The following is a 22,007-nucleotide window of genomic DNA, read 5'->3' as shown; positions in this document are numbered from 1 at the left end:
AAAAAAAGTGAATCTAATACAATTTGACCTAATTCAAAATGTAAATGTACAAGTAAGATAGCAATTAGTTAGTAACTAAGGTGGATAAATTTAATTCAAATGGATAGATAGTTATTAGTGAATAGGTGAACTTGTCAAGTAATTATGAGTAGGGAGAACAAGTGCAAATTAGTTGGTTTGTAGGGTGGTAAATTAATTGAATTGTATGACTAGGATTACTAACTACTGGTGAGTAGTTAAAATGTAAGTAATTGTTGAGTAGTAAGTATATCAATAAATAAATAAATGGTGTTTCATTTAGTAATTAGTAACTTGTAATAACTGTTGTTTTAGTTAGGATAGTCTAGTTGTGTTATAGTCGTCAATTAATGGGTTCTATATTTGAGATTAGGTAGCAATTTGAAGATTTGATACATATATATAATTAGGATAGTCTAGTTGTGCTATAGTTGTCAATTAACGGGTTTTATATTTGAGATTAGGTAGCAGTTGGAAGATTTGATACACTTATATATGTATATGTGTATGTATATCTATATATATGTGTGTGTGTGTGTGTGTGTGTGTGTGTGTGTGTGTGTGTGTGTGTGTGTATAAATACATACATATATACATATATACATATATCATATACATACACATATACATACATATATGTATATGTATATGTATATGTATATGCATATATGTATATATGTATGTACATATATCTATCTATCTATGTATGTATACATACATACATACATACATACATACATACATACATACATACATACATACATACATATATATATATATATATATATATATATATATATATATATATATATATATATATATACACACACACACACACACTTGTGTGTGTGCGTGTGTGTATATATGTATAATTATAATAAGGTTTGATAAATGGGGAAATATGTAGGAGGCCATTGACATAATTATTGTCAATATTTTAAACAACATATAACAACTAGTTTAAGTAAGATAATCAATTATTATCATGTGTAGATTGTTAGTCACATATGCATATAATATCAGTGTAATAGACTTACCATATGACATAATATCCAATTAAATAGGAGTTGAATGTTCAATGGTTTATTCCTCCATATTATTGATTCAATTCCACAGAGTTAGGTACCCAAACCTACACTTGATAAAGCCTTAGGCATGGACTGGATTGATTCTTGCTATAATTATTTGCAAGGTCACTATAATTAAAAATTGTGAACCTCATATCCCCTCATCCTTATTTTTGTAGCTAAGTGTCATTGACAAACTTACTCTTCCATAAAATCTTTAGTCCACTAATGCAAGTTTCAAAGAACTGGTAAATTTATGAGTTTCATGCATTGGCAGGTCAATCTTCGTTGGTAGGCCTTGCATTTTACCATTGGTATGGCCCAAGTAACAATGATTAGGCCATGATATGATAAGGTACTTCAAACTTGATATCTTTTTAGAGTACCCTCTCATGCCTCATAGAGATGTTGAGCATAATTCAAATTATGTATATGAGTATAACACCTAAGGTTGTTTAATTGCATCATTACAAACCTAGAAGTGTTGTTACCCAAGTAACACCTGATATCGAATTCGGGCTAGGTTTGTTAACCCCTTGAGTTTAAGCTTTAGAGTGCTACCTTCCACTTGAGAAGGACATAGAATGAAATGAAATTAGATCTTAAATGTTGTGGCGAGTCTAGTATAATCCTCTCAATGCCTACTCTAGCATGTTAGCGCAAACACACAACTAATCGATAACCTAGCTACAATATGTAAAGGTTATTCAAAAATAGTAATTTGTAGTTGTGTTTTGCCCTAAAATATTGGGCATAACATTGGATCAAACTACCATCTTGAGTTTGCTAACCTTGACTCATTGAGCTACACGAATCCTTCAAATATGCTACAAGTCCATACTTGTGAAATGGTTAGAAGGGGAAATTACACCAATCATTGAACCCAACTATCCACTTTTTTTAACTAAGTGGAGTACCACTAATTGAGCTCTGCACAAAATGATTAGAATGAGAAGGAACCTAAGCTACCACCACAAGAAGTCACAAGAACCCAACTACACCAAACAATCGAGACACAACCCAACTACACTAAACAATCCAGATACAATTTATGCAACTAATCAAAGGGCCACTTTCAATCTTGTACCTTTGTCTCATAGCCTACTTGTGCCTCCTTTACTAAATCAGACAACTACACCTACCTAACACAAGCAGTTGAACCATTGAACCATTTATAAATAAATATTATTTTTGTATGGTTCCAATATAATGCCATCAAGCAAACACAATATTAGCAATAGAAAGGATAACATTGTTTCTCATATCCTTATGTTGTCCTTGATGCCCAAACACTATATAGCATCATCATACACATTGCTCAATTTAAAATGATTTACTTGACCCTTTGGCAGTGATTAGTTTGATACATAAGACATTTGATACCCACATACTTCCAAGTGATTAGAGACTTTAGTAATAAATTTGATTGATCAAGTTGATTAACAATTTGGTGCATGATTTATATTGCATTTGGCGTTCAAGACATACACATTGTTATGGAGTTTGCATATGATATGAATAATGAACACTCAAATTTGTTCACAATCAATATACGTATTAGTTTTTTCTACATAGCATCTGATATCTTAGATGGGTCCAATGATTAGTTCGCAATTATATCTTCACAATCAAATAACATGTCAATATTGATACCCAAGACGACTTATAAGTTCATTATCCCAATTCATAATCTGCTTATATGATAGGTAATTTATAATGCTTATATGATAGGTAGTTTATAAAACAGGGTCATGTTATTAATGAACATTATCACCAAGTAAGACTTTGTATTTACATTTGCAAAAGAAGATTATATGCATCTTGATTATGGCAAGCCTTTTGGTCGACATTGCCTAGGTGTAAGTAAATGTTACATATATTTTTGACAGAACACTTCGTGCCAATGTGGTACCAAGGTTCTCTTGTTGGAATTAAAGATGTTTTAATGGCATGACTTGACGTGCCTTTACGTTTGACATGTTGTGACATTTTAATATGTAACACACTTTATTTTCTTTGATTAAGCCCTAAGCTCATTCCCCAACTAGGACACAAGTAATGGAACCAAGGGCATCACAGTGAGTTGAATGATCAATTTTATGGTTGTTAGTAGTATACCGTTGAAACAAGGGCAATGTAGAACCATTTATGTTTGATTCTTGAGAAGTTAAGAAGTCTATGAACAAGATTCACAAGCAGATTTTGTAGGATTTTAAAGAAGTTGACATATTTCAATTACAAAGTGTCTTTTCTATGTGCTTCCTTTATCATACTTTTCATTATCTAAGCTTCAGATTTGTGAGTAAGTTTTTGGTTTTTGGAAGACATTCATTAAGTTTTAGTAAGTTTTTAGTTTTTGGAAGACATTCATTAAGTTTTGAAAACTGTCAACATTTCTTGTTAAAGTTGAGAGGGCTCTGAATCTCGTTTAAACTGTGATTGCTTTGTTGATTAGAGAAAACTTTCGAGGTCTTATAAGGTTTATTCAACCACATTAGTTCTTGTTTTTCTAAAACCCTATTTAAACTCAAGCTTACTAGTTTTATGTATATTCTTGTAATGCCATTATAGCTGTCTTCATTTTGTATGTTCTCATATTTGTAAACCTATTTATTAAGTTTCCAAACTAGGGTTTGTTTGAATCTGCATTTCAAATACCCTTACGAGTCTCTTGAGTATATTGTATCTCTAGTTTACGAATGTCGATTACCGAGTTCGCAAAGTTTTGTATAACTGTCTCATGCTATTTCGAGCTTGTATTTTTGTTTAGGCATGTCGCTTGTTTAGAATGTTTTAATCAAGTTCAAGGGTCTTTTGTATTCGGAGCCTAGTTTGTCACGATATACCATAGTCGGAACTTGTGTTATTGGTTAGCTCAAACTGACGTATTATAGTTTTGATTAAAAATTGATAAACCCTAATAAAGGTCTTTCGGGTTCATGAGTCCCAAGGAAACTATTGTGCATTGATTTGTTGGGTTCTCATTATCTTGTGACTAAGGGCTTTGTTTACAAATCCTCCTCACTATGTTAAGATAAAAGAAGAGATTCTTTAGATCGCAGTTGCTTGTGGCAACTTACTTCAGAGAACAAAAAGGCAATTTGGTTATTCATTGGATTTAATTATTAAGAATCTATTTTTGGAGACAAGTTTACTACTTATGCAAAACAAGTTTATTGCATGGTTGAAGAATACAATTTTATGTGAATAGAAAAACAATTGGTTTGAGAGAATTAGTTTTGTGGCATAATTATTACAATTTCTTTGCAAGGAATATATATGTATTATTCAAAGAACATGACCAATGTACAGAATAAGATATTGGATTTATATGATAAAATTGTATATACATATATTGTGCAGATTGGTTTCAAAAGTAGTAATATTTGTTTGTGGAATGTAGTCGTGCTTTAATATGATTCGTTATTGAGTATAGGGTGTCACATATATTTGACGATGCTTTGTATTAAGTTGTGATATCGATTCTTTATAAACACTTTGACCCTGAATGAAAATCATACTTAATGTTCAAATGAGTTATAGTCAGTGAGGCATTCAAAAAGACTAGCAGTTTTATTCCCTAGATGGCTTCCACTCACAACAAAACTTGTCATATTCTTTTCTCGTGTATTGTATTGCTATCTATTGAGCTTTCATTGCACAATGTTCTAAACTTGTTAAAGTGAAAAAATGAAAATGGAATTAGATTTGCTCTACCACTGATTCACACCCCTCCCCCGCCCACTTCCCCAACTTCACCACCCCCTCCCCTCCTTGTCAAACGTATTGTACCCCAACAAACATGACCTAAACCTGCTTCAAGATACCAGTCGCATATATACAGGTGGAGTTATTCCATTAGCATAGTAGTAACAAATACACAATCAGCCCTTGCCACATCTTCGCTATGAGAACACTCTACTAAGAATTTTCCTTCGCTATATTTTGCAGAAAAATGGCACTAGGTTTGGCTATGTACCTCATCTGCAGTTCTTGAATGCACTTGTATTGACATAGCCTTGCAAATGAAAAGAAAATTATAGGCAGCTCTAAATAAGAAATCACTGCTTCCTGTAGTGCCCAATTGTAATTTGTAACCCAAGAAGATGTAGCCATAAGAGTGCTCTTTGCATATGTTTATGCAAAAATGTAAGAATATGTGTACTATTTGAGGAATTTATGTAAAGAAAATAAGTTCCTTGAACATTGAGCAGCAGATAAAACTATGCTGGTATTTTATTTTGCAGAACACGAATGCTCCTAATAAAGACAAATAATTTGGGAATAAGGCATAACATTACAACCCGTACATCAAATTTACATTTAATATTACAAATACCAAATAGCAAACTCAAGGGATGCAAATATTGATTTACTTGCAATGGAACCCAAAGACTTTATCAATAAAGGACCCTACTGATCAATTATGAATTATCCCGGCAAAACTTTGTCAGACAGAGGACAGATCTCATACATTAACAATTGCTCTGTAACCACCTTCTTCAAGCTGTTTTGCCAATGAAGCATCTCCAGTTCTCACAATGAGACCATTCTCCTAAGCATTACCAAAAAACTGTCATTAGAATTGATCAAAAGGATTTGCATTCATGTCAGTGATGCCCTAAATAGTGAATTATGAACTCCTTAGTCTGATGCTTCCACTTACTATTATGTGCACGTATGTAGGCTTTATATATTCCAGAAGGCGCTGGTAGTGGGTGATCATCAAAACTGCATTTTTAGGAGTTAGTAATCCATTCACAGCCTTTGCAACATCTTGTAAGGCATCAACATCCAATCCAGAGTCAATCTCATCTAGAATAGCTAAATCAGCCTCGAGTACCTATGAAAATTAAGAGTCAAATTCAGTCAAGCCCATTAGTTTCGGCATACAATAATCACTGCATCTAAATTGATTGAATAAAACTGCAGGTTGCCAGAACACAAAAAAAATTCAAACGAATTATATTCCAAAACAAGATATTGATTAGTTTCATTCTTGTCCTGCCAATAAAAGCAAAGATAAAATAAACAATCTTTAGTTTAGTTAAAGAATTCAATTCAGTTTTTACAGTTAGACATAATATCACACATATCTGATAGCACTGCAAATTTTTACTTCTGGTATTTTTAATCTCCACTTTTAAAGGAAATTATAGTGTCAAAACTTTAAGGTAGTTTATTACTAGATGTTGTCTGCCAATTCAATTATACATAAATAGAAATCTGTTTTATGGTTAAATATATAAATGTTTTAAGATGAAAGTACTTATTAGGTGGTTTCCCCTAGAAAAGTTTGAATAGCCAAATGAAAAGAAATCCAAAAGATCACTAAATCTATGCACCTATGTTCAGATATATAAAATAATTAAATTAGACAGAAGTAAAGATGTCAGTCTAAAAGGCAATGTAAATCTGCCCGAAAGAAGAATGTCAAAGAGCTTTAGCAACTCCTGCACACGAGCAAGACAAACTTCCAAGTTGAATTTTCTATATCCATGAACAAAATTTCCATTCATTCAATATGAAGAGCATCACCCACCCTTCTTGTGCTTAAGCTATGGTATCTGGAACAAGATTATTTCCATCCTATTCTAAAACCCGCTAGAGTTCTGCAAATGGTTATCCTAATTTCAATCTCTCAGGGATATTACAGAACATAACATGTTTGTGAATTACATTTGTATGATAGGAAAAGACAAAACATAATGTCGTCCCAATTTCATGTGATATGTTACAAGGTAGGAAAAGACTATAACGTTAGAAAGAAATTGCTATTTCATAAATTTTAGTTTTGAGAAATCTAATGGCAGGCAGCTATGAGGAAAGTTAAAACCTCCGATGTTTCCTATGCTTTCCACAGATAGCTTTTCTGTAAAATATCTGCATTGTCATAGCAATAGAGACTGGCACCTTTCATGTCTTAAATAGCTTCAGCACTTCTATGAATCACAGACCAAAGTTACTATCTAGTTAACTCTAGAATCTAAAAATGAGAACAATTGGACTCAAAATGACTTAGACAATTTAGAGAATTTAGAGACTTCATCTTTGATGAATGAGACATAGAGAGTTCTGTTTGTGAAATTGGAAGTTCAACCCACATCTTTTCTATTGATCTAGATGTGCATATTGATTATAAGAACAACTCTAAAATTCAAAACCCAAAAATAACTTCAGATTAAACATTTTGAAGAACATTATTATCATAATCATGTAGTGACAACGAAATGATTCCTCCTCCTAGTAATGAAATTTTCATGTCACTCTTAATATGCAATTTCATGTCGATAAAATTTAAAAACTTGAGCAAAATTGGTCGCATCACTATAAATTTGACTCTATCTAATCTATTCCTACACATTTTCCTATACATTTCATAATCTTTGCACCTCCCATGTCCAGACATTCATTTCCAACACATGCTTTACTCCCTTGTTCTGGGTCAATTTTGTTGAAGTTGATGAAAGATCAACCGCACAGGTCCCAAAAATCACCTGCATGCAAAAACCTATCACAGAAAGAGAAAAGCAAAAGCTATGGAAGCTAGAATTTCTAAATCCACAAAAGATACATTCTTGATATGCAAAAAAGAAATTATTATTATCAAAAGTGAATGAATTAATTACAAAGAGATCAATCCTTATAAAAGTAGATCAAAACCTTAACAGGTAACTAACCTAGGTTGCATGATAATAATTAATAAAAGAATTAATTATTATATGCCCAAAGTTTAGCTTAAATAATCTAGAGATAATAAGTGACTTATGATTTAATTGATAAAAAAATGCTTTATTACACACCCCCTCTCAAGATGAACTTAGGGAGTAGCTAAAAACCTAAAAACTACTACTAAAAGTAAAATTGGGTCCTAGCAACAAGGCTTGATGAGGTACATAAAACACAACCAAATCTCTGAAAAGTGGAGAAATAGAAAAAACCACATGAGAAAAATCCTACTCCAAAAAGAGATGGAAATAATGCTGAAAATAACTAGTGGTTGACTGAAGAAGCCTCCAAACTAGGGAATGTCCCAGAAGATAGGAACAAAAGATGATCATGAAAAACACCATTGAAGCATGAAGCTGCAAATACTGTTGATCTAAAGAATCTAGAAAATAGAATGTCTCAAGATGTTTCCTGATGTGCAAAATAGAACCTCTGACCTTGAATGCATAAACTAGCAACCAAACAACATCAAAAGTCCAAATAAACTGCACCGTCATGACGAGCTCAAAATCAGCTTTCTGACAATATCTCGTTTGCGGAAAACAGAGTCCGGATGAGCAAGTTATGGCCAAAAAACCACAAGTACATCAAAAAAGAGCCAGAATGACAGAAAAAAATCACTGCATCGGAAAGCATGCCTGCCAATACCAAAAATTACATCGAAGAGTGTGTCAGTTCATACTAGAAACTATCTTGGGAAGCGTGCAAGTTTCATACCAAAATCACCTTGGGATGTGTGTCAGTATATACCAAAATTGTCTTGGAAAGTATGACAAAAATCTCAATTTTTATACTAGAGAACCTCGATTTCTATGCCAAAATTGATTTTTGTGCCAAAAATCTCTATTTCTATGCCAAATTATTGATTTTTGCGCTAACAAATCTTGATTTCCATGCAAAAAAATCTCGATTCTCACGACAAAAAATAATAAAATGGTCGCCTCGAGAAACATTCCCAATCTTGGAGCAATATTTTTTATCCTCAAATCCAAATTGGACAAATTTTATATGAAAATGGGGGCTTTTGGGCGCATTGAGCTCAACGGTGAGGTCCGTTTGGGCTCAAAGTGCACCAAAAAAAGATGACCCCTAGATTCAATAAAAAAACCTCTGAAAAATGAAGCCCTCTAAAAGAAAAAGCACAAAACTGAAAGCCAAGCCAAACCTCTCATAAACGGAACAAGGGCATGAAGATTTGGAGCTCTGATACCATATTGAAGTTGATGAAATATCAACCCCACAGCTCCCAAGAATCACCTGCATGCAAACACTTGTCGAAGAAAAAGAGAAGCAAAGCTATGGAGGCTAGAATTCTCAAATCCACAGATGAGACATTCTTGATGTGCAAAAAAGAAACTGCTATTATGAAAAGTGAATAAAATTAATCACAAAGAGATCAATCCTTATAAAGGTAAATCAAAACCTTAACAAGTAACTAACCTAGGTTGCATGATAATAATTAATAAAAAATTATATGCCCAAAGTTTAGCTTAAGTAATCTAGAGATAATAAGTGACTTAATAATTAAATCACTATGATTTAATTAATAAGAAAATACTTTATTACTCTAACAAATTCTGCACAGAGTGATCAATGAATGCCACACCACAAAGAACTGACCTCAAAATTCAAATTTTCCAATTTCAATGACTCCCACCAATTAATTTTCACCCACTAACCAACTTCATTGATGAATGAGACTTACAAAGTTTTGTTTGTAAAATTGGAAGTTCAAACCATATCTTTTCTATCGATCTAGATGTTCACTTTTTTTCTAAGTACACTTCTTGACAGCTCAAAACTCTAACATAAAATTATTCCTTCCCATAGTAATAAAATTTTCATGTCACTCTCAATATGCAATTACATGTCGACAAATATCACTATCTTGAACAAAATTGGTCGCATCACTAAAAATTTGACTCTCTCATCTATTCCTACACAATTTCCCATACATTTCATAATTTTTGCACCTCCCATGTCCAGACATCTATTTCCCACATATGTTTTACTCCCTTGTCCTGGGGCAATTCTACAAGGAGTGATCAATAAATGCCACACCACAAAGAGCTGACCTCAAAATTCAGAATTCTAAATTTTGATGACGTCCACACATTTCTTTCCACCAACCAACATGGTACTAATTTTATTTTTTGTTGCTTTGTAGTGGCATTTGAAAGCATTTGTTTGGACATTAATTTACATCCGAGAACCAACCAGAACTTATTTAACAATCAGTCACATACAAGGATCGTTCATCATAAGAATCTTTCAGTTTGGATCACTAAATAGATCCTGAACTGCATCAAAGTCATCGAAGGACATTTGCACACTTGCTTGTTGTTTGCCACCGTTACCAAGGTCATAAAGATAACCATTTGTAAGAGATTGGCCTAGAAGAGCAATGAGATCATAAGAATAACAGCTCTTGTAGCACCCTATAATAATAACAAGTTGAAGAGGATTCTATAGCAGATTGCGGAGAGCCTACATGGGTTACATTATATGAAAGCCTTACTTTTGGTAAAAGGTCTAAGATTTAAGATTTTAAAATTTATGGCAAGAGTCGGACCAGTTATGATTATGTTGGATATGAAATGTGATAAATTGATTCTACAAATGTTTCAATGTCTTTTAACTTAAATCAGGAAACATTGTCCAGACAAAGTGAGGACTTGTATGCAAACTATTGCCTTTAATTGTGGATGAAAATGATGATATTTGCAAGCAATTGCAATTAAACATGTCAGCCATTTGGAGAAAGAAGCATAACATCACACCAATGACTTATGAGTTCTTAGAAGGGTTGATTGTGCAAAAGATTGGAAAGTTCAAGAAACAGATGACTGAAAATGAACTAATCTCAATGAGCTTATAGGTTACAGGGCCATCCAAAAAGAGTAAGAACCAAATGAGAAGGGAGCAGATATGTTTTACATGTCAGGAGACTTGGAAACCTAATCACATTTTTGGGGACACTAAGGAAGATAAGTCACTAATTGAAATTTGGACCAGCAATGAAAAATGTAGGAATTCCACAATTTTGTTCCAAGAAAACAACACAAATGCTTATGAGGAGATGGATTCAGTTGTTTTCATAGGCATGGGATATATGAATCTCTATATTGGTGACTAGGAAATTGTGATTGGCAAACATGTTGATGAATATGGTCTTACTCAAGGAGAGAGCATATCGGAGTCCCATGATATTTCCAATAAGGTACATGAATCTTCATATGGTGAGAAATTGCTTACAAATGATGACAGCAGCAGCCCTAATTTTGTATGCAGAACAATCAAACAAGGATTTTGAAGCCTATGATGATATTGATGACACCTTTAAAGGTATGATGAATCATGTGTTCTTTATAGCAGCAGTTCACTTATGCATACTAGTGGTTTGGAAGATAAAACTAATAACTTGGAAGATTCCAAATTTGGTGAGAGTAAATGTCATTGAGGATGCCCATTTGGTAAATTATGAAATGGATAAAATCAAAATGTTGTTAGAAGTTCTACCCTGTGAATCTGAGAATATTGCAACAGATGGTGTTTTGTCTATTTAGTCTTGACAAGGGGTTATCACAACTTGTGAATCCAAAATATACCAAGGATTTGACACTCAAGGGTCTGATTTGGTGGACCAATCAGAAAATGCATTTCAAGATGATGGATGACACTCACAAGATCATTGAAGACCTCTACAAGAAGGTCAAAATTGAAAAAGGAAAAAAGGGCATGGATTGTGATTCTTATTGACAGACTTGAAAGTGGTCAAAGTGGCTCTGGATTCAAAGAAATACTTAGTCACCAGATTCGTGCCCAGGGGGGCGGATTTGGATCTGGATTCGCGCTAGGATTCAGGCAGGATCCTTGTTTTGGGCTGTGGATCTGTCTAGATCCACAGATCACGAATCTGGACAAATCCATAGTCCAAAACAAGGATCCTGCACGAATCCATGCAAATCCTCACAAATCCAACACGAATCTGTCATCAATCCCCAAGGACCCACAGGGAAAACTTGGAATAAATATATATAATGTGTGTGTCTGTGTCTGTGTATATATATATATATATATATATATATATATATATATATATACAAACAAATCCAAATGAATCCTAATGGAAAAAATAAAAAATCACAAATCCACAAATCCGATTCACGTGCCTGAATCAGCAACTAAGAAGAAATATGATTATTTGCATTTACTTTCAAACAAGGATCATATCATCAAGATTGCTGAAGTATATGCTAATAAATTGAAGATGAGGTCAATAACTTCATCATGGAGCTTTTCAAGGAAGTGATTAAGGGACTTAACAGCATACGACAAACTTATGATTTGGATAACTATCCCAAAATATCAAGTAATAAGTCTCTAGACCGTCCAAAGTCTCCCTATGAGGTGGGAATAACGGATAATATTCAGGAGGCTAACAACTATTTGTTTGAGGTAGATGCTGATTGGACATTTGATAATCCTCTCTTCAGGTTGGATGAGAAGTTGTTTTTGACTCCAGTGGAATTGATTGCAGAATTTACGACTCTAGTGCAGTTTTTAGAGATGAGTTTTGATCATAGGATTGAAGAGTGGAACAATTTCTGGAGTTAGTACTACTACCCAGTTTCCAATCAGTTTACACGAGGTCACATTCTGATTCACAGATGAGTAGGCTGGATTTTTGGTTCAGCAGATGAGTAGATACTAGTTGAGGGTGGATGGTAGATATGATTTGATCACAGGAGATGGACTTTCAGCTACTTTCATACTCATGAATCCTATGTATCCAATGGTATTTCAGATTGTTTACTGTTGTATTGGTTCATTCACGGCATTAATGTGTAACCCAGTCATGGACCAGTTTGATTTTGTATAATTGCAGACTTCAGTGCAGTTAGTTGTGGGACATCTTTTGGGCACAACAGAATTGTTCTCGACTTCCATTAGGGAAATCTGAGTTACTACGATCACTCCATAGAATTATTATGTGTGCTTTCAAATCACGATGAGTTGATTGCAATTAGCTGAGATTGTTGGGATACTCACATCTGGAGGTTATTTGTCAGTGTCATATTTTCAGTGATTGACCACAGAAGTAATACTTGGTTAGTTGATGTCAGGGTTTGCTATGCTGACTTATATTCCAATTGCTTGACAGTGATGGATCAAATTCTTGTTTGGGATTTCATGAGAGTAGATACTACGATTCTTACTTTTTGGATGAATGGATTATTCTTTATGTTACCCATGATCATGATTAGCAGGGAGTTTGCCAACGTGGTCTTTCTTGAGTCACCATGGCATGACATATTACATGGCATTGACTTCAACTCTCTTAGGGTTTTCAGACCTGTGGGAGTTGCTCTTATTACACCAACAACTTAGGTTGGTATAATTTTTCGTGTGCCTATGTTGGGTGCGTTACACTTCCATGGGAGATTTGGGGTTGTAGAGTTGTTCGGTGTTGACAACTCCTTGAGATACTTCTATCTCCTTATATTTGACAATTGAGACACTGATGATTTAGGATCTTGGGATCAGTGGGATTTTGATGAGTGGTTTCACAATTTCAGGCATCGTGATATCTACATCAAAGTAGTGCAACGGATCAGTGGAGCAACATTCCAGAAGTTGATATAGGATCTGTGCATTTAGTTACAGCATGCAGGTGCAGATTGCTTGACAACAAGCAATCCCCAGGAAGGAAGGACTGTAATGTGCCCATTTTGGGACATTAGAAGTCAGTTAAACAAGTTTTAAGTTGTCAAATAAAGCAAATTTAGTGACAACTTAATTTTATTATATAATGAAGTATTAAAAAGGTTTTAATGGAGCTTAGTGAATAATCAATAAAGTCAATTTATTATTATTTCCCTATTCACAAATTAAAGCGTGGAAATAAAGAGACAGAAAAGAAATATCAAGATATAGGCAGAGGGAAAATAAAGTGTTACAAGGATGTGCTATTAAAGATTATTGAGAGGCACATTCTGATCATGTTTGATTTATTATTTTTTCTTGGAGACTTTGGGAGCTTCTAGCTTCCACTTTTGAAACATGAGGATGGAAACCTTTAGGATTTTTGTAAAATCCCCAACTAATTCTGCCTTACATTTGTCAGTTTTGACCTTGGATACCGATTCGTCCTGGCATATGGTGGATGCGGAAGCGGAAGCGTGCGGATGCAAGATGCGAACCGAAGCCATGTGGATGCTTCTCAAAAGACATCCACAAGCTTCCAAATGCATGTGGAAGCCAGATACTGGCTTTCGAACACATTGGTATAGATGGCCACCACCAATAATCACAGTTCAGTGGGCCAAGCAGCTGAAAGTTTGAGAGGCAATAGAACTTGCTAATAATGCCATTGCACATTGTCTCTATGCCAATGGTCTTCCTTTCAATTTGGTGAGATTACCATATTGGAAGGAAATGGTTCTACATCCCACAATCAAGGATGATGTTGATACCATCATGACACATGGTGTATCTACTACCACAAGTCGAACCGTTTTGGGTTTTAATGATCTTGAACTTGAAGCAGTTGGAGGAGATGGAACTAGGAAATGATGATGAGTTTTTTGCAAATCTATGTGATATGGACTCAGAATGATAAATATTGAATGATGAACTATATTTTGATTTCGTAGTTTATGACAAAATATATTTTGATTTTATAGTTGTGATGATTTGCTGAAATCATGAACATAGATGCATATGATATTCATATCATTGATATGGTTTATATAATTATATTTTATAATCTTACTGAGCATTTGAATATGTATTGGTGAAGTTACAAGCTATCAAATGTTTTAAGTTTGTATATTTCTTTCATTTCATTGCATCCACATAGTATGACTATATGTATATGAGTGTGTGTATATACGCATCCATAAACATCTGCATCCCACCCACCCACCGACCCCCCGAATTTTATTTTTTTTAAATCCTGCATCCGCATCCGAATCGGTAACTAAGGTTTCAACCCAATGACATTTTGACAAAAAACTAGTGTGCAAGGCCTTATGTGAATGCTTGTTTTACAAAATTAATGGCAATAGAACAGGATGAAATGCAATAACAGTGAAGCTGAACATGAACAAATATATGGCTCAATAAATGATCATTGTATTGCATGGAATCAAGTCAAAAACAATGAGTTACAGTCCTTATTACTATCAGAAATCAAACTGAGATAACTTCATAAAACACAGTATTTCATTGTTACAAAAATGGCCTTGCATACCCAATTATTAGCCAATCCTCGATGAACTGAAAATGCTATCCAATGTTTGTGGGAAGTCTGAAATGATGAAATCTGGAAATCTGGTGCAGGAGCACCTAGGGTTTTAGGTTAAACCCTAAGCTATTTTGGCTTGTAGTGACCTTAGCCAAGTCACTAATGAATAAGGACTAGAGAAGAGTCCCAAGCGTGTGGGAAAAAGATTTCCAAGGTATGCCAAAGAGTTGCCTATAAGTTGTCAAGATAGTGCAACTTTGCGAAAAGTCAAACTAACCTCAAAATTGCATGGATTTGAGTAGAAAGGTATTTAATGAGTCTAAATATGCTTATGAAGTCATTCTACACTCATTGGAAGGTTCGTGAGTGTTAGAAAAGTTAAAATGCAAAAGATGTAGAAGTTGTCATAACAACATTTGGCAAGATTCAGCAACGAAGGTGAGAAGCGGTTGTGGGTTGGTTTTGACAGTTGAAGCACGAGCTATGGAGTTATTTAAGACCATCTAAGGTCTGAGATCAGGGTTGGAAGATTGTACATATCAAGTTGAGTAATAAAACCTATCAGTTTTCTTGCATATTCAATCACAATCACTTTGCAACTCAAGCATTAACATGATAATGGATTTACTTGAGATTTTTCTTTTCATGGTTGGATAGGGCTTTGTTTATACTTTCTTGGTGTGCATCTGTAGGTTTAGATCTTCAGTTTTGGTAGGAGAAATAATATTCTTTCCTCTGTCACTAGTTTATTGGTCCAGAAAGAGTAGGACTTAAAATGGCTCTAGCAAGAATTCCAATGGTGGGAATTGTAAGGTTTTTTGGAATATGCTAGGGCACTATATATACTTTGTACATATGGAGTTTGAAGTCAGGATTTGCAGGTTTACTATTTTTGCTATCAAGCCTTAGGCGAGACAAAGTGTACCCAGCTAGGAGTCTTGATATTTGCAGAGCAAGAATGGAGGGGTTAATGGATTGATCGGTGCAATCCAAGTTTGTGGAGGTGTAGAGTGATGTCTAGAGAACCAACGTGCAAAGATGGGAGGAAAGTTGAGTTCATTGAAGGATGTTTGAATCCACAGAATACACTGCAGCAATAACAAGCCTGAAACCCTTACATTTAGGCCTAATTCTAGGAAGGCACTGCATGGACAAGTTGAGAACTTGAAACCTTAAAAATCTTTGACATCTATGAAAAGGGTGTTGGGAATGCTAGTTTGTTTTGGGTCTTGTGAAGAAAGCTTTAGAGATATTGTCCAAAAACCCAATTTGTAGGCCTAATTGGGCCTAAAAAGCTACTAGCCCTATTTTCAAGGTTTTGAAGAAATCGATTGCAAAACTATGGAAGATGTGAACAAGGTGACACCAAATCTAGTTGAAACAAGTAAGTTAGAAGCCCCTCCATCCATATTGGAGTTGAACATGACAATGGTAAACTAGGAGTGGACTTAGTGTATTGAGTCCAATGAGAGAAAGGTGAATAGTGGAGAGTAACTAATTGGTAGAGAGATCTTTGGAGAAAGGGGAATTGGAGAAAGAGTTCCTCTAGAGCAGGCTCTTAGGAAGAACCCCAGAAAGGTCGGGTTAAGGGCCTTGTAGGAGTCCACAAGAAGGTAGGGCTCAGAAAGAAAGATCTCCTTGTCAAAAACACACTACAAAATATGAAAATGTTGATCCTCTTACAATCTAGATATATAATCGGAAAAAGATAGTGCAAAATCTGGAAATGTTGGCCCTCCAATTATGACAAAGATGCAAGCGATAACCCCTAAAGTGAAACCAAATATTGTAGCCACTTTAGTGCTCACAACCACTGTAATTGTGACACTATTCATGACACTATAGCTGCGACACTATTCAAGTCACTTGTCCATGTCACTTTCAATCTACACAAATACTTAGTATTGAGCTCCATGCTAATTCACCTCTCAAGAAGATAGGGTTTCCATCCAATCTTATGGTTCTAAGGGTTTTCATCCTATAAACAAGCAATATCATTGAATATTAGCAACGAGACAAAATAGTTTCAACTGAATATTCTCATAATATATCGCCATATGAGAGTACAACTCCATTTTAAAAGACTCTTAAGTCATTTGATTCACTTTCTTTTAGCAATGGAAAAGTCACTTTTATTTTATAAAGCCATATTATAAAATCACTTTAATATTAGAACATCAATTTATAACATAATGTAACTTCAGCTTTATAAACCCATTATATAATTTTTTAGTTTCTCCATTACTCCTCAAATAAAGTTGTGATTGGAAAAGCATCCCTTTTAATAAATTATTAGCCTAGTGGAATGAGAAAATAGGTTGACAAAGCTCTTGCATAATTACCGAGTAGGGGACATTATAGTCCTCCCTTCCCAGGATTGCTTGCCCTCAAGCAATTACAAAGCTGGATGTTGTAAGATATCTTCACCTTCCCAAGTCACATCCTCTAGGGGTAAATTCTTCCAATACACCAAATATTCTAGGATCACTTTGTTTCTCAACTTCTTGTTCTCACCTTCAGCACCTTTGTCGGTTTCAAAATCAATTTCCCTTCCTCATGCAAGGGTGGTAAACCAAAAGTAGAAACATCATGTTCTCCAATTGCCTTCTTGAGGCATGATACATTGAAAACATTATGAGTCCAGCATCTAGCGGCAACTCAAGCTATATGCCACTTCTCCTATCCTCCTTAATATCATATATGGGCCATAGAAGTTGCGCTCAAGATTTTTCATGCCACTTCTTCAATGAGCTTTGCATGTATGGTTGAAGGCGTAAAAATACCATATCTCCAATCTCAGTCCTCTCTGTTCTATGGCAATCAGCATACGTCTTTTGTTGGTTCTTTTGTCAATGTTGGATATTATCTCTAAGAGCCCTGAGAATATTATGATGATCCTATAACCAATCTTTGGCTTGGGGAGCCTTGCTATCATCAAAAGCCAAAGCCAAATCTATACTAGACAAAGGGTCATACCCATACAGTGCTCAAAATGGAGACATGTCAATAGTCATGTGATATGTGGGTTATAACAGTACTCTCCAAGATACAACTACTTGACCCATGCTCTTTGATGTCTTGAAACATGATTTCAAAGATAACCCTCCACCCATTTATTCACGATCTTTTTTTAGCCATCTGTCTAAGGATGGTAGCTAGTGTTCAATGTCAACTCTATATCTACCAATCTTAATGACTACCAGAAAACAATGAGAAACTTACTATTTCAATCATTGATAATGGTCTTGGGTAGACCATGCACTCTAAATGCATCTCGAAAGAATAATTATGCAACCTAAGAGGTCCAATTAGCTACAATGGCATTAAAATGAGCAAATTTAGTCAATCAGTCCTCCGCAATAAATATATCGTCCTTACCCTATACTCTTTGTAGATATGTGATGAAATCCATGGACACATTGTCCCATTTCTAATCAAAAATAGGTAAAGGCTACAATAATCCAACTGGGAACACATGCTCTAACTAGTTTTGTTGACAAGTCAAACTCCCTAACCTGCTTATAGACATCATCCTTAAGACCTTTTCAAGAGAACCTCTTTCTAATCTTCCTACAGGTCTTAAAATAAACTAGATGTCCCACTAAGGGTGTATCATGAACAGCCCTCAAGATCTTATCCTTAAGTCTAGATTCAGGTACCAAATAAATCTTGTTCTTATAGTAAATCACATCATCAACCTCTATACTTGTCATCTTGAATCTTACCATCCGTAAGCTCACAAGAAAAAGTACTTTTAAAATACATAACTAAAAGTTATGACTTCTGATTGGCTGAAATTTCACATATGGAACATAATGTAGTTGTAGGTGGTCTAATGGAAAGTGCATCAACCACAATGTTTTTCCTATCTCTAACATACTTGATGTCAAAATTATAAGCCTATAGCTTGCTGACCTACTTATGTTGTCGCTTATTCAACTCTTGCGCCAAGAAATATTGTAGATTGTTATGATCAGTTCTTACCACAAACTTCCCACCCACCAAGTAGTATATGAACCTTGCCAATGCATGCATGATGACAAGCATCTCCTTATCATAGGTGGAGTACAATCTTTCATTATTCCTCAACTTCCTACTTTCACATGTGATAGGGTGTCTATTTGGTGTAACCACCGCACTAATTCCCTTATTTGAAGCATCACATCCTAACACAAGCAACTAAGACAAATCTAAAAGAGTTAATAATGGACCAATACTCATAACCTTCTTAAGCCTGTCAAATCTCTCTTGTGCATCATCTAACCATTTGTAAGCTCCCATCCATATAAATGTGTAAGAGGAGCTGCAAGCTAAGAAAATCCCTTGACAAACCTCTTGAATAAGAACAAAAACCAAGTAACCGTCTCGAGATAATATACTTAACTTTTCTCTTATGGCTAACATTGAGAGTGCTTATGAGCCTCAAGGTTATGTAGAGAAAAAAACTCTATTGTTCACAACGGTTTAGCATCCCTCGTAGGGTTTGTGACATGGCTTAACCACCTCTTGTGAATTCTATAAGTCTAATGGTTGTATCAGGCATTGACAGGTCAATTTTTTGGTGCGACAACAACCCTAGCTTGTTACAAGTGGTATCAAATCTTGGTCATAGGTTCATATCCATGCAGCCTGAAGCAAAGTGACATTGAGAGAGGGATTGTTGGTAGTGGGTCAATGTCCCTCACAGTGTTCGTGACATAGCTTAACCGCTTCTTGTGGATTCTATAAGTCTAGTGGTTGTAACAGGCATTGAAAGGTGGATCTTTTAGTGCAACAACAACCCTATCTTGTAACATATACTTGAAAGGAGAATGCTATGGAATCCAAACACCAAACTCTTTTGAAAGATAATACTTTTCTTTCAAATCTTCTGCCAAGGAAGAAACCCACTAGTAGCAATTGTGTGTACGTCGTCATGTACAAATTTGAAGGCAAAAAATAAAAAGCATTGTTGGTGGCTAAAGGATTCTCATGGAGAGAAGGAATAGACTATAAGGAGATCGTTGCCCTTACAACAAAGATGAGCATCATTTATATAGTTCTAGCTATGGCAGCACAATTTGGTTTGGAAGTGCATTAAATGGACGTGAAGAGTACCTTCCTCAGTGGAGAATTTGAGGAAGTATATGTGACACCACAGTTTTAAAAATCATCAGACTCGTGAATCAAGTCCAAACGAGTCCATCATAAAGACTCACGAGTTCGAGGCATGGATTTGTAAGTCCTTGTGATGAATTCTTGTTGCTGCCTGGTCACATGCAACAACTTATAGTTCAATTTTTTCCTTTATTTTTCACTTTTGGAGTCATTTTGTTGTTTGTGCTTGCTCAAAACAAGATTTTAGGGTGACTCTGATGAAATAGGGGATTACAAAGACGAGGACTTTGACAATGAAGAAGAAAAATCAACTCCTCATTTAAATACCCTAACACCTACTAGTTCAAGGCCTGAAAATCTGAGTTATTTAGGAGAGGGAAAAGAGAGATGTTCTTTAGTTTATTGTATTTCACATTTGGACATATCGCTATATGTCATTTTATAAACATTTATAAACTTACACAGCTGATATACATTTTAAATGTTGAAACTATGATGAAATTTCAAATATTGAGAGTTTGGGATTCATATGAAGTGTAATGTTTCAATTATCGCTCTTATGTTCACTAAATGCATTAATTTCTTCTTCTTTTTAAAATAAGTTTTTTTTCTCTTTTGTTGAGCCCTTGCCTAAGTCTTTCTCAAGTCCGAGTCCAATTTTTGGGTCTGCCAAGTCTGAGATTTTTAATTATGCATAACACAACCTCATGGTTTTCAAGAGGCAGGAAAAGAGCATCAAGAATGTAGATTGATGAAGGCTCCATATGGCCTAAGACATGCACTCAAGGCATGGTACATTAAGATTAATAGGTCGTTGGATGAATAGGGGTTTCAGAGAAGTCCTTCGGATCCTCGTTTATATGTCAAAAGCGTAGGTAATGATATCATTCTTCTTGTCATCTATGTGGATGTTATTATCATCACAAGTTGTGGGAAACAAATGGTTGAGAAAATCAAATGGAATTTGTGTCAGGATTTTGATATGACAGATTTAGGCCTTCTACTTAATTGTCTAAGTGTGGAGGTTTACTAAATAGGTGGTGGTATCTTTATTTCTCAATATAAATATATCAAAAGTTGCTAGACAAGTTCAAAATGGCAGATTACAGAACCTCATCTACACCTATGGAGAAAGGGATAAAACTTTCAGCAAAATCAGACTCATCATAGAGACATCTAGTGGGCATTTCTTATAGCCACTAGAACTGATTAGGTAATATTGTGAGTCACATTTTTTTTTCAATGATGGCCCCAAAGGCAGAAATTGGGTTGCAGCAAAGCAGGTACAGTGATATGTGAAAGGGACACTTGACATTGGCATTCTATGTATCCGAAGAAAAGACCCTAGGCTGGTTGGGCTCAAAGTTTCAGATTGGGCAAAATTGATAACAAGAAGTCTACTTCTCAACATGTTTTACAAACACGTGGAGCAATAAGAAGCAAAAGAGAGTAGCTCTTTCCTTAACAAGAAGCAGAGTAAATAGCAGGTGAAGCAATGTGGCTCCAAAGGATGCTTTCTGACATGAGAATGTCTCAAGCAAGGCCTTCAACCAAGGGATGCTAAAGCTTGTCAAGTATCCAGTCTTCCACGAGCAAAATATGTAGAGCTTCTTAGTCATTTTATTCAGCAACTCGCAGACGATGGATCAATAATATTGTAGCTTGTTCCAAATTGTAGACAATCTTACCAGTCCTTGAGTTTAGACAAATTTGTAAAACTTTGGGAGAAACTTGGTATAGTTAGTAGATTGACCATTGAGGGAGAATATTGTAATAATATAGTTTTATTTTGTTTTCATTGATCATCTATCCTATTAGGCTAGTAGTAGAAAGATCCTTTCATACTT

At 34.9% G+C, this 22,007-nt stretch overlaps 1 protein-coding gene across 2 annotated transcripts in view; it reads right to left on the bottom strand.

Annotated features, from left to right (window-relative positions):
- Positions 1-5,233: 5,233 nt before the first annotated feature.
- NAP7 (non-intrinsic ABC protein 7) overlaps positions 5,234-22,007 on the bottom strand; it is a 53,811-nt gene continuing 37,037 nt past the window's right edge. For both annotated transcript variants that reach the window (XM_089797629.1, XM_089797628.1), the window contains 2 exons: positions 5,752-5,928; positions 5,234-5,640 (listed from right to left, as the gene is read on the bottom strand). In XM_089797629.1, the coding sequence (XP_089653755.1) occupies positions 5,554-5,640; positions 5,752-5,928 (264 nt within the window). In that variant the 3' untranslated portion in view covers positions 5,234-5,553. The remainder of the gene's footprint in view (positions 5,641-5,751; positions 5,929-22,007) is intronic.

Source organism: Cupressus sempervirens, chromosome 8, assembly GCF_028749045.1.
Source record: "Cupressus sempervirens isolate cs-2001-9-10 chromosome 8, ASM2874904v1, whole genome shotgun sequence".
NCBI classification, from domain to species: Eukaryota; Viridiplantae; Streptophyta; class Pinopsida; order Cupressales; family Cupressaceae; genus Cupressus; species Cupressus sempervirens.
The sequence above is the reverse complement of the archived record's forward strand: the minus strand, read 5'-3'. Positions and strand labels throughout refer to the sequence as shown.